Raw genomic sequence first — 13,998 nt, forward strand, 5'->3', positions numbered from 1 at the left:
ATAAAGTGGATTAGTCATTCATTTTCCTCTTTAAATCAAATTCAGACAGATGAGATGAAAGTCTTATTACTCTGCCGGATGTAAGGATTGTAAGTGAAATGAATTTGAGCAGGCATACCACAGTGGTAGTTGATATGGATATTGTACATGATTACCCAGTTCTGCACTCTAGAGTCATAGAGATATACAGCATGGAAACAGACCCTTTGGTCAAACCCGTCCATGCCGACCAGATATCCCAACCCAATCTAGTCCCACCTGCCAGCACTCGGCCCATATCCCTCCAAACCCTTCCTATTCATATACCCATCCAAATGCTTCTTATATGTTGCAATTGTACCAGCCTCCACCACTTCCTCTGGCAGCTCATTCCATACTGATACCTGTACCTGTGTCTGTGTGAAAATGTTGCCCCTTAGTTCTCTTTTCTATCTTACCCCTCTCACCCTAAACCTATGCCCCCTCGTTCTGGACTCCCTGACCCCAAGGAAAAGCCCTTCATGCTATCCATGCCCCTCATAATTTTGTAAATCTCTGTAAGGTCACCCCTCAGCCTCCGACACTCCAGGGAAACAGCCCTAGTCTGTTCAGCCTCTCCCTATAGCTCAAATCCTCCAACCCTGGCAGTATCCTTGTAAACCTTTTCTGAACCTTTTCAAGTTTCACAACATCTTTCTGATAGGAAGGAGACCAGAATGCACACAGTATGCCAATAGTGTCCTGTACAGCTGCAACATGACCTCCCAACTCCTGTACTCCATACTCTGACCAATAAAGGAAAGCATACCAAACGCTGCCTTCACTATCCTATCTATCTGCAACTCTACTTTCAAGGAGCTATGAACCTGCACTCCCAAGGTCTCTTTGTTCAGCAACACTCCCTACGAGTAAAAAATGAGGTCTGCAGATGCTGGAGATCACAGTTGAAAATGTGTTGCTGGTTAAAGCACAGCAGGTTAGGCAGCATCCAAGGAATAGGAAATTCGACGTTTCTGGCATAAGTCTGACGAAGGGCTTATGCCCGAAACGTCGAATTTCCTATTCCTTGGATGCTGCCTAACCTGCTGTGCTTTAACCAGCAACACAAACACTCCCTACGACCTTACCATTAAGTGTATAAGTCTTGCTAATATTTGCTTTCCCAAAATGCAGCACCTCGCATTTATCTGTATTAAACTCCATCTGCCACTTCTCAGCCCATTGGCCCATCTGATCAAGATCCTGTTGTAATCTGAGGTAACCTTCTTCGCTGTCCGCTACACCTCCAATTTTGGTGTCATCTGCAAACTTACTAACTGTACCTCTTATGCTCGCATCCAAACCATTTATGTAAATGACAAAAAGTAGAGGACCCAGCACCGATCCTTGTGGCACTCCACTGGTCACAGGCCTCCAGTCTGAAAAACAACCCTCCACCCCACCCTCTGTCTTCTACCTTTCAGCCAGTTCTTTATCCAAATGGCTAGTTCTCCCTGTATTCTGTGAGATCTCACCAGTCTTCCACAGGGAACCTTGTTGAATGCCTTACTAAAGTCCATATAGATCATATCTACCACTCTACCCTCATCAATCCTCTTTGTTACTTCTTCAAAAATTCAATCAAGTTTGTGAGGCATGATTTCCCACGCACAAAGCCACGTTGACTATCCCGAATCAGTCCTTGCCTTTCTAAATACATGTACATTGTGTCCTTCAGGATTCCCTCTAACAACTTGCCCACCACCGATGTCAGGCTCTCTGGTCTATAGTTCCCTGGCTTGTCCTTACCACCTGTCTTAAAAAGTGGTACCACATTTGCCAACCTCCAGTCTTCCGGCACCTCACCTGTGACTATCGATGATACAAATATCTGAGGAAGAGGCCTAGCAATCACTTCTCTAACTTCCCACAGAGTTCTCAGGTACACCTGATCAGGTCTGGGGAATTATCCACCTTTTTACGTTTCAAGACATCCAGCACTTCCCCCTCTGTAATATCGACATTTTGCAAGGTGTCACCATCTATTTCCCTACATTCTAAACCTTCAGTATCCTTTTCCACAGTAAATACTGATGCAAAATACTCGTTCATTATCTCACCCCATTTTCTGTGGCTCCACACACGGGCTGCTTTGCTGATCGTTGAGGGGCCCTATTCTGTCCCTAGTTACCCTTTTGTCCTTAATGTATTTGTAAAAACCCTTTGGATTCTCCTTAATTCTATGTGCCAAAGCCTTCTCATGTCCCCTTTTTGCCTCCTGCTTTCCCTTTTAAGTATGCTCCTACTGCCTTATACTCTTCTAAGGATTCACTCGATCTATCCTGTCTGTACCTTACATATGCTTCCTTCTTTTTCTTAACCAAACCCTCAATTTCTTTAGTCATCTAGCATTCCTATACCTACCAGCCTTTCCTTTCACTCTAACAGGAATATATTTTCTCTGGATCTCGTGATCTTATTATTATCCAGAGATGTCATAGAATAAACGTGGAACTGAAAGAGAATATGTTATAATGAAGATACAGAGTATAGTAAACTTTGTAGCTTAATCTATTCTGCACTTGCTTAGGAAATGCTTACTGGAAGTGCTTGTTGATGGGTGCTGAATTAGATAGTGTTACTCTAGTTATCAACAAGATACTGATCAAAATTTGTACTGTTGGAATAAATCAGTGTGAGTGTACATATTATTGATACCTGTAAAAGTTTGGATGAAATTTATATTGGCATCTTGTTTTGAAGTAAATTTCTTGTTGAAAATACCTGGTAGACGAGCAGGAGGCTGGAAGGACACAGCAAGCCAGGCATCAGGAGGCAGATGAGTCAGCATTTTGGGTGTAACCCTTCTGCAGGATTAAAATACCAGACAATTATCCAAAGCCTTGTCACTTATGTGATATCTTGAAAACTGAAATTTGAGAGATTCAACACTAACTTGAAATATTTTAGATAAGAGCAATAGGATAATAGATCACTGATGTCTCAAACCTCAAGAGTTTCAAATGTGCTGACAGCTTATTGTTCTTAATGTTTAGTTTGTTTGGAAAGTTCCTTTCTCTTTAACTACAATATTTTGAAAATGCTGAGCATAATAGAGGTGCAGTAACTTAGACAAAAAGGTACACATTTGTCACATGCTTTAAACTTTCAGTTTATTCATAGTGGAGTAAAGTTGATGTTTTTTTGAAACAGAGTAATCAATATGTAGAAATGAATTACCAGGCAGTAATTGAATGGAGTGATTCAGTAATTGTTTATAATAGTATAACCATGAGATTTGGTTACCACATCAAAACTCCCTGGACACCTCAGGCAAAGCCGGCATGTAACTGAGCCATATAGATTCAAAAGGTTCCAGGCTGAATTCTTGATCTGGACTGAATTGGCTGATGTCAGCTGGATTGTCAGTTGATAAGCTACAATTGCTTTCCTAACCCTGGCTTAGTGCTGTAAAATCAACCATTGTTTTTGCTTTTGTTTCTTGCTTGTAATAGCACATGTGGAACTGGGTGATGATAAAAATGGGCAGGGTGTACTTGTCAGTAGTAATCACTTTTGCTCGTGTGAAGACCCACTTGTCTAGGTACTTTTTTTATTGTACCCAAATAGTTAATGGTTTAGTGGAAGAAGAAGGATACTGTTGAGGCAACTTTTCAATCTTCACATATATTGCAATTTTTTTGTGTAAATTTTCATGTAGATTTAAATAGGTTGGCAGAGAAAGCTACAAAGAAAAATTCAGAGTGTGTATTAAGGAGAATTGCCTAGAACAATATGTTGTGAATCAAACCAGGAGTCAGGGTATCTTAAATTTGGTGGTATGTAATGAGGCAGGTTTAGTAAATGATGTCAGAATAAAAGATTCATTGGACAACAGTGACCATAACCTATTAGAATTTAACATGCAGTTTGAAGGAGGAATTTGAGTTGAAAACAATTATGCTCAGCTTACAAGAGAGTAGTTACAAAGGAATGAGGGGAGAGCATTCTCTAGTTATCAACAAGATACTGATCAAAATTTGTACTGTTGGAATAAATCAGTGTGAGTGTACATATTATTGATACTTGTAAAATTTTGGATGAAATTTATATTGGCATCTTGAAATGGACTGACAGTGGAATGGACTGGGGAAGGAGTTTAGTAGCAAAGATGCTTGACGATCAACGGCAGACATTTAATGCCTTATGGAGAGCCTGCCATATGAGGAGAGATTTAGTAGATTGGGCCTGTACTTGGAATATAAAAAATGAGATGCAACTGTATTGAAACATGTAAAATTGTTGGTGGACTTGATAGGGCTGAGATAGATAGACAGATGGATTTTTAATAAAGTCAGAAGTCACATGATATCTGGTTATAGTCGAACAGGTTTATTTGAAATCACAAGCTATTGGAGCACAGCTCCTTTGTTCGGTGAAGTGCAGAGAAGAGCACACAGACACAATTTATAGGCAGAGAGATCAAAAGATCATAGAACTGGTGTGAGTAGAGTGTCGAATAATAAATGTCTGCAGGTGACCAAGACTGTTAGATGATATGAATAAAGTGTCAACAGGCTGAATGATGAGCAAAGGGATGACATGTAATCCAATTAAATGAGGCAGAGAGATAATTACAAAAAATTAAAAATGAGGTGGTGCTGGAGATAAACTAAATGACTGAAATAACATGGTAGGTATGAGTCACATGCCCAGGATCTAACCAAAGTAATAAATAATCCAAAGTTGTACAAACAAGTTAAGATAGAGAGATCATAACAACAGGTCATGGTGATGTTGTCAAAACAGGATAATAAAACTTTACAAATAAGATCAGTATGTTGGGGTCACAAGTAGCATGACATGAACCCAAGATCATGGTTGAGGCCATCTTCATGGGTACGGACCTTGGCTATCTGTTTCTGTTCGGTGATTCTGCTTTGTTGTATATCTGAAAGTTCACCTTGGAAGACGCTAACCTGAAGATCAAGGACTGAATGCCCTTGGCTGCTGAAGTGTTCCCTGACTGTGAGGGAACATTCCTGTCTGGCAATTGTTGCAAGGTGTCCATTCATCTGTTGTTGCATCTGAGTGGTCTCTCCAATATATAATGCCTCAGCGCATTCTTGCCTGCAGTATTTTTAATATGTATGGGAATCAAAGGTCATGACAAAAGGAGAGTGGAGTTGAGGGTCATCAGATCAGCCATGATCTTATTGAATGGCAAAGTAGACTTGATGGGCTGAATGGACTTACTTCTGCTCCTACATCTTAAGATTCTACAGTTGGCCTCAATGCCCTTCAGATAAAGAGGTCAGAAATTGACCAGGATGTATGTTTTGATCACTATTTGGAAAAATGCATGGGGCTACCATATGAGGAGAGGTTTGACTAGCTTGCAGTGGTGAGTTCATAGAAATTGCTTTCAAAGTTTGTATTGGAGGTTTGGGTACTTTCAATGAGGTTTGGAAGGTGCCTGGCATAGACTGTACCTCAGCAAGATTTGAAACTTTGTCGAGAAGAAAGAAAATAAATATATATTGTTGAAAAATATTTGGAAGCTGCTTGTACTCATGGAGCATTTCTCAAGAATGCCAATTCAGACAGCTTTGTGAGAGGAAAGTGTTGATTGGTTTGTTAAAGGGACTCCAATTGGTAAGGATGTTGCCATGGAGAGTGTGCTAATTAATGATTGACAGTTAACTGTCAGGCTTATTCTAAATTTAAATGAGTTGCATTGACTATAGTCAGGGCATTGCTCTGAGAATTGAACCAGTGAATGTCATTCACCTATTTTGTGTATATATAACGCAACAATGTGCACCCATGTTTTCTTCTGCCTGCAAAAAAACAGGGCTCTGTGTACTAATATATGTAACTAGCGTGCCACATTGCAAGCCTGACTGACAATGCTAAATTGGTTGTCAACATAACTTTTTGCAAATTCGGTACTATCCAGCCAATGTTATTCAACGGAAGAATTAAATTTTAATGTTAGGCAATGTACTGCAGTTGTGGACTGGTTAGAAATGTTCAGTATGTCCAATTTGTTTGTATATTTTGTTGAATATTTTTACTCTGCATATGTTTTCAGCAGTGCGCAAGGTCTGTGCCACCAAATGACTGCTAAAAATACTTGCATTTACCCGTAAATCTTTTTCATCCCAAATCCTCAACCAATTAACAAGATTTTTTAAAAAGTCACTGTTGTAGGAAAATATAGCTAATATTTTGTATCCAACAAAGATTCACTGTCAGTAGCGCAAATAATGTGGTTGAGTAACACACTTGGTGAACTAGCAATTTGGATACAGACTTGGATCGTAGGTAGAAGACAGAGGATGGTGGTGGAAGGTTGCCTTTAAGACTGGAGACAAGAGTTGGCACTGTTTCCACTGCTTTTCGTTACTTAAATGATTTGGATGTGGACATGCAAGGTATAGTTAGTAAGTTTGCAAATGAGACCAAAATTGGGGATGTACTGGACAGTGAAAAAGGTTACCTCAGAAGAATGGGATCTTGATCAAGTGGGCCAGGAGGCTGAGGCGATGTGAGGTGCTGCATTTTGGAAAGGCAAATCAGGGCAGAACTTATATACTTAACAATAAGGTCCTGGTGAGTGTTGCTGAAGAAACAGGCCTTGGCTTGCAGGCTCATAGTTCCTTGAAGGTGAAGTCTCAGGATAGTGAAGAAGGTGTTTGCAATGCTTTCCTTTATTGGTCAAAGCATAGAGTGCAGGATGTTGTAGTTGTGTGTTTGCTGAGCTGGGAAACCTAGAATTACGCAAACCTTGAATTGAGTAAAGGAGTTGGGAGGTCTGCTGTAGCTGTACAGGATGTTGGTTAGGACACTTTTGGAATATTGTGTGCAATTCTGGTCTCCCTCCTATTGAAAGGATGTTGTGAAACTTGCAAGAGTTCACAAAAAAATTACCAGGATGTTGTCAGGATTGACTGGTTTGAGCTATAAGGAGAGAAGCGTCAGAGGCTAAGGGGTGACCTTACAGAGGTTTATAAGATCATGAGGGGTATGGATAAGGCAAAGAGACTAGGTCTTCTCCCTGGGTTGGGGGGAGTCCAGAACTAAAGGGCACAAGTTTAGGGTGAAGGGGGAAAAATTTAAAAGGGACTTCTGGCAACTTTTTCATGCAGAGGAAATGGTGGAGATTGGTGCAATTGCAACATTTAAAAGGCATCTGAATGGGTATACGAATCAGTAGGGTTTAGAGGGATATGGGCCAAATGCTGGCAAATAGGATTAGATTAGGTTCAGATATCTGGTCTGTTTCTGTGCTGTATGTATCTATGACATTGGCAGGAGCACTTAGCTGCTCTTTTCCAAATAGTGTGGTTGGATGTTCAGCTCACTTGAGACGATATTAAACCAAAGAACCAACTGTTTCCTTTAAAAGGTATGTTGTGATGAAAATTTGTTTCTTTTTATTGCTCACGATATGTAAGTTTATATGTAAAAGGTGCATGTACTGTTGTTTTCTGGTTGGAATATCCTAATTAAATAATTCCAGTAGTAAGATTTTTGTGTTTAATGTAAAAGGTACTTCTTACTATTTACTTTGAACTTATTGTTATGTTTCATTCACTTGTGCAATCATATTACACACATTGATGAGATACAGATGATAATACTTTGATAGTTTATCATTTTCTCAGTCTCTAGTTTCTAGATTTTTTCTAGTTTTTTTAAAACTAGTTTCTAGTTTTTTTTTAAACTAGAAAGTGATATTGTAAATTTAAAGTAAAGGCATAGTAATACTAAGGGTTTTTAGTAAGCTGCGAGAAGTCGCTTGTAATCAATTTTCCAGGAAGTTGACTTTTAGGTGAACTTGAATTTGGAACAGGTTGTGGAGAGATGAGTCCTTCTCTCACTTTAGATTCAATTTTCAAGGAATTGTTACTAATTACCTTGGCTGCTTGCAGCTAGTTCAATGGGTTTCATCTGGAAGGAGTTCCTAGCTGATTTAAACAGTCAACAATGCTTCTGTCATGTGGCTCTTACAAGTTCAGTATCCTTTTCTCAAGAGTGATGTATCTATTGATTCCAATTATCTTGTGTTGTTTCACTCCTTGAGATAGCCAGTGTCTTTGTATTTAAAAGATCCTTTCAATTTGACAATATCCATTCGAATTAGCTTCAAGAAAGGGCATTGAGTACAAGTCTGAAATGATCCTTATGCTCTCTCTTGAGGTAGGGATGTGGTTTCAACCCACAAAGAAAATTGGGTGACCTATTGGTGATCTTTTGCAGACTTTTGTATTCAATTTTAAAGCCTAAAATATGCAAGTCATGACAGATGGCATCTTTTGAAGGTGTACTATTCCTTCAGAACTGCACTGCTGATAGCCTAGATTCTACTCTCAGATCTTGAGTAGGATTTAAATGCTCAATAGTCTGACTCACTGAGTGAAGGCTGACACTAAGGATAGAAGAAACTTTTATGCTGAGTGGGATGGAATGAAAATTAGGAAGAAAACAGCATTGTCTGTCTCTTAAAGGTACAGTACACACCTTCAACTTCATAACAGTAGTCCTGGTTTGCATTCAAGCATTTTATCTGTCTTACTTAATACATTTCAACATAATATGGATCAAAAATATTTTAACCTATAAGGAATTTGTATCATTTAATTCATTTCAGATGATCATGGGAACAGCAATGGCAGTCATGTGAAAATATTTTTGCCCAAGAAGTTACTCGAATGTCTACCGAAATGTTCTGCTTTACCAAAGGAGCGACACCGCTGGAACACAAATGAGGTACTGTGAAGCATTTGTTTCTTCTGACTTTGCCTAATTATAAGCAGCTTGATAATACATTGAGAGCTGTTTCTTTAGTTTGGAACCTTTATTTTAGATTGTGTTTTTGGTTTTGTAAGAATGGCAGATAAAGGAAGAGATAACAAAACAAATTCATGTCATAATAATGTTCCATAATGTTGGCTGATTGTACAGATTATGAACTTTAAAATTATCATAGCTTTCATTGGGAATGTCTTGTAAATGCAGTGCCCAGTTCCTTAGGCATTTCAGTTTGGGTTGTTGTAGTTGTTAGCTACTAAGCATTTCTTTCTCCATCAGGACATAGCTATTCCTTGTAATCTGGATAGCTGCATGAGTTGAAGTCCCTCAGACACTCTGTACTGTTTCTGATGGCTGATGAACTGAATGCAAACCTTATTTGTTGTCACATTGGTCGCATTTTTAGGATGATCTGGTTGGTTGAAGCACGGTGATTTTCTTTTTAGAAAATTTAAAAGGGCTTGCCATTGCTGTAGATTGTTCTAGTACTGCATTTTATTTGTTTGCTTGAGAGTTTCGCATTTGGAAAATTATCAATTGTGTTGCATAACTGAATCAAACCAAGAAAGGAAACTGGGGATGATGGTCTTGATATATTGAATAAGACTTCCTGGTAGACAAGGCTTGATCTTCACAAGCACACTCTTCACTTGGTGTATGTTAAGGGACTGTAAATCCTTCTGATTGTCTCATTTTGAATGATATGTGTGCATTTATGTATATATGAATGCATAATGGTTAATTACCTGCCCTTCAGTTATGTATCAACTGGTGATGAATTCTTTGTTTTTAAAAGGGTGTCAAATTAATCTGGCAGTTATTTTCATAACAGGCTACTTTAAGCATTATAATAATTAATTGATTATAAAAGCATCCTGAGTTTGTGTATTCATTTGCTGATTTTAGAGCTTGTAACCATGGTGTTAGGAAAACTGCTAGGTAAGTTTTTTTCAAAAGAAACACAGCATCTGGTATATTTTAAACTGGATTGTAATAAATGATTGCACAGTTAGTCCCAAGATTCAACTTACATGTTCAAGCATTGTGATCTGAAACTGCAGCTCACTAATGAAATGAGTTGCACACTATACATGTAAGTCAAGAGCAAATATTTAACCTTTTACTATTAGGTGTTGTAGGGAGAAATATCAAAGAGGAGTCTTGAGTTCTCTGTTCAGTAGTGCAAGCAATCTTTCTACAGAGTGCTGTTTACAGACAGAGAGAGACTAGAGCACGCTAAGAGTCTGACTTTCACGTGGAGCCCTTTTGCTCTCTTAATTATAGCTAAAATTGGAGGAGAGGGCCCGTGACACACTAACTTTCCCCAGCTAAATACAACATATTTATACTTTTTCATGTTCCAATGGTTACTTGTAACGTTGACATTGTTAGCCACGTCCCCTAATTTATACATCCAATCTATTATCACGTGATCAATGATGGACAGCTCTGGTCAGCCCTAGGTCCTCCCATTATCTTAATATGTCTACCAAATACCTCCATCACCTGCCTTTGGGATCTTAGAATGCTTCTGAAAGTTACACTCCTTCCCAAACATTTGCCAGCTGCACTGCATTATTTGCCAATAACTGGATTGCTTGCTTATCACTAAGAACTCTTTCACATTCTCTACTGACATTCGTATGGAAGATTAGGAAGTAAACTAATTTCTACCAATTGTTGTAAAGTCTTGAAAGTCGTCTCTAATATAAAGTTATTATAATTCTGTGACACTGCTGACAAATAGGAACAGCTCCCCCTCACTGCAATCTGAGAGATCAAACAACAGTCCTTCTGACTTGAAGTTGTAATTAAAGTCCTGGTTATTCTCATGTGAGTTTTAAACCAGAGTTTGGTTCTCAAATGAATCTTTTACTATTTCTACTCCACATTTTCTGTTACTATTTGGGTCAACATGGCGACTCACTAGCACTGCTGCCTCATAGGGTCAGGGACTGGTTCTTTGATTTCAGTCTCAGGTAACTGTCGATCTGTGGGTTTTATCTGCTTGCACTGGTTTCCTCCCATAGTCCAAAGGTGTGCAGGTTGGGTAGGTTGGCCATGCTGAGTTGTCCATAGTATCCAAGGATGTGCAGACTGCGTAGATTAGCCATGGGAAATGCCATGTTACAGGCATAGGGTAGGGAATGGGTTTGGGTAGGATGTTCTTCAGATCGTCAGGGTGGACTTGATGGCCTGAATGGCCTGCTTTCACACTGTAGGGATTCTATGATTCTAATTTCCTTTCCTTAATAGAAAGCATATATTGCAATTCTACTCGAGGATGAAATTCGATCACTGTACAGTCTTACTAACTTATTAAATGAAACTTGTTTAGGTTCCACAAATGAGTGGACATAACCACATCATCCTTTTGAATTTTGTCATCTGTCTATGTTACTCTCCTCTTGTTCTTTTGGATGTAAGAGTTTGTTCACATTTGCACTTAAACTTCAGTTGTTTATCTCTCCCCAGTCCTGGTCAGCAGTCACACAACACCAGGTTATAGTCCAACAGGGAGAAAGTGAGGACTGCAGATGGCGAAGTCTTGATGAAGGGCTTGTGCCTGAAACGTCAACTGTCCTCTTCGGATGCTGCCTGACCTGATGTGCTTTTCTACTGCCACCCTTCTCGTCTATAGTCCAACAGGTTTAATTGAAATCACAAGCTTTCGGAGTGTTGCTCCTTTATCGTCCCAGTCCAACATTAGCATCTCCACACATGCCCAGTCCTGACCTCTCTTTGCCTCCTTCCTATACTGGTTGTGTTTACAACATTTATTGCATTATCTTAATGATGGAGTGAACATCTTTTACTGCCTACAAACAATTGCTCAAGGAATTCAACTAATCCTTTACACTAGATTAGATCACTTACAGTATGGAAACAGGCCCTTCGGCCCAACAATCCACATCGACCCTCCAAAGAGCAACCCATCCAAACCCATTCCTTGACATTTACCCCTGCACCTAACACTACGGGCAATTTTAACATGGCCAATTCACCTAACCTGCACATTTTTGGACTGTGGGAGGAAAACGGAGCACCCGGAGGAAACCCACGCAGACACTGGAGAGTGTGCAAACTCCACACAGTCGCCTGAGGTGGGAATTGAACCTGGGTCTCTGGCACTCTGAGCAGTAGTGCTAACCACTGTGCCACAATGCCGCCCTAATTTGTTTGCATTTCTAGCAATTACCGAGACAGTTCGGAACACTGTAGGATCAGACTTTTCTTTCTATTTTTTACGAAATAACAAACTTAGGACTTTGGCTTAAGTAGGTCTTTCAAAAATGCCCCCTTATTGAATTGCTTATGTATTTAGAACCACCTGTTAAAAGAAACCTGAGTACAATCCCTAATGCTTCATCTCACCAGGACTCTTTTTTTTTAATGACCCCCCCCCCCCCCCCCCCCCCCAAAGACTGGTAACCCTGTCTGGAGGCCACAAGTCTGGCTGTGAATATCTGCTACATGTAACTGCTAATCCCTTTTGGCCAACTTGTCTCAACTACAAAGCCCCAGGTTGCCATCTTGTCAACTTTAGTCATGGGCTGCTCCAATACAGAGTAAACTTGAACCTGAACAAAATACCATTAAGGTAATATTACTGAATCCCTCCATACAAAACTAAATATTGTAAATGCTAAAATTCTGAAATAGAAAGTGAAAATGCTGGAAATACACAGCATATCAGGCAGTGTCTATGGAAAGATAAGCAGAATTAACATTTTAGTTTAGTGAACTCTTCAGAGGACACAGGACTACAGCAGGTCATAATGATAGTAGATGACAGTGCCATAGTAGAGGGATTTGAACAAAATATGAGCATTTTAATGTGGAAATCAGCAAAGGTTATATAAAAGAGTTTTCAGTTAAGATTTTACACTTGTGGGGAAAAATCCCAATAAAACAATCACTCTAATAAAGTTCAGCATGCTTTAATGTATTGTTAAAAATCATAAATCTTTGTTAGCTATCTTCCAGCGCCAGCTGATATACCTGACTCCACTGAATCATCAAATTCAGAGGAGGTGGGGATCAACAACATAATCAAAAAGAGCATGAATAAACTTTAGTTTCAATTGTCAAGGAATGTGGTCAGTTTTAAAACTAATGATGGATGATCTTGATATCTATTAGAATTGTAGCCCACAGAGCATGATTTCATAGCAACGTCCACCTTCAGCATGCTACTTTTTGAAGTGAAATCTTCAAGTGCTAACTTTAATAGGATGTACTGTAATTATTTTTATTCATGGAATGTAAGTTTTGTTCAATATTAACATTGATTTCCCAAATTTAATTGTCCTTGGACAAGTGATATTGAAGCCCTCTTCATGGACGTTGCACTTCATGTGATGTCACAAAGCTGTTCCTTTTCTCAAGGGTACTGTGCCATTGATTTTTTTCAGAGGGGTCATAAGCGGGCTGGGCTCCGATTAGACTAGTTTGGTCCAGAGATGAAAAGGATTTTGAGAGGCCTTTTGTTTATATGTAAACAGATGAGACTTCGGCCAAAGTGGTCATGTTTTAGAAGTGACCTGTTTAATGAAAGGGGAGTTGTTAGCTCTCAGCTGAACAGTTCATCTCAGAACTAGTTGGGGGTTCAGCAGTGGACTGTGTGAACTCTCTCTCTCTCTATATATATATATATATATATATATATATATATATGCCCTTCTAATTTCAAACTGTAAGCATCTGTTCCTTTTTTCTTACTGTTTTTTTAAGTGGTTTGCTTATTGGGACTGTTGCGTATATTCAGAAGAGCATAATCAAGTTTAGTTTGGATAGACTGAGTTCTGTAGGTGTTCTTTATTCTGTTCTTTGTTTCATTGTGTAATTTTGTGAATAATTCTTTCTGTTTTAAAACCTGGTAGTCAACCTCGCTAAGTTATTCCAGGTAATTTTCACTGTACACTTCGAATCATTGCTATGTACAGCATGGAAACAGACCCTTCAGTCCAATGTGTCCATGCCAACCAGATATCCCAACCCAATCTAGTCCCTGCCAGTACCTGGCCCATATCCCTCCAAACCCTTCCTAGTCATAGACCCATCCAGCTGCCTTTTAAATGTTGCAATTGTACTAGCCTCCACTACTTCCTCTGGCAACTCATTCCACACACTTAGTACCCTGTGTGTGAAAACGCTGCCCCTTAGGTCTGTTTTAGAGCTTTCCCCTCTCTCCCTAAACCTATGCTCTCTAGTTCTGGACTC

General features: G+C 39.3%; 1 protein-coding gene across 1 annotated transcript in view; it reads left to right on the plus strand.

The window, feature by feature from the left end:
* Positions 1 to 13,998, plus strand: part of camta1a (calmodulin binding transcription activator 1a) — a 1,231,004-nt gene that overhangs the window by 55,211 nt on the left and 1,161,795 nt on the right. Inside the window, exon 2 of the mRNA XM_060851985.1 lies at positions 8,615 to 8,733. Coding sequence (XP_060707968.1) covers positions 8,615 to 8,733 — 119 coding nt within the window. The remainder of the gene's footprint in view (positions 1 to 8,614; positions 8,734 to 13,998) is intronic.

The sequence above is a fragment of the Hemiscyllium ocellatum genome, chromosome 37, assembly GCF_020745735.1.
Source record: "Hemiscyllium ocellatum isolate sHemOce1 chromosome 37, sHemOce1.pat.X.cur, whole genome shotgun sequence".
Lineage (NCBI taxonomy): Eukaryota > Metazoa > Chordata > Chondrichthyes > Orectolobiformes > Hemiscylliidae > Hemiscyllium > Hemiscyllium ocellatum.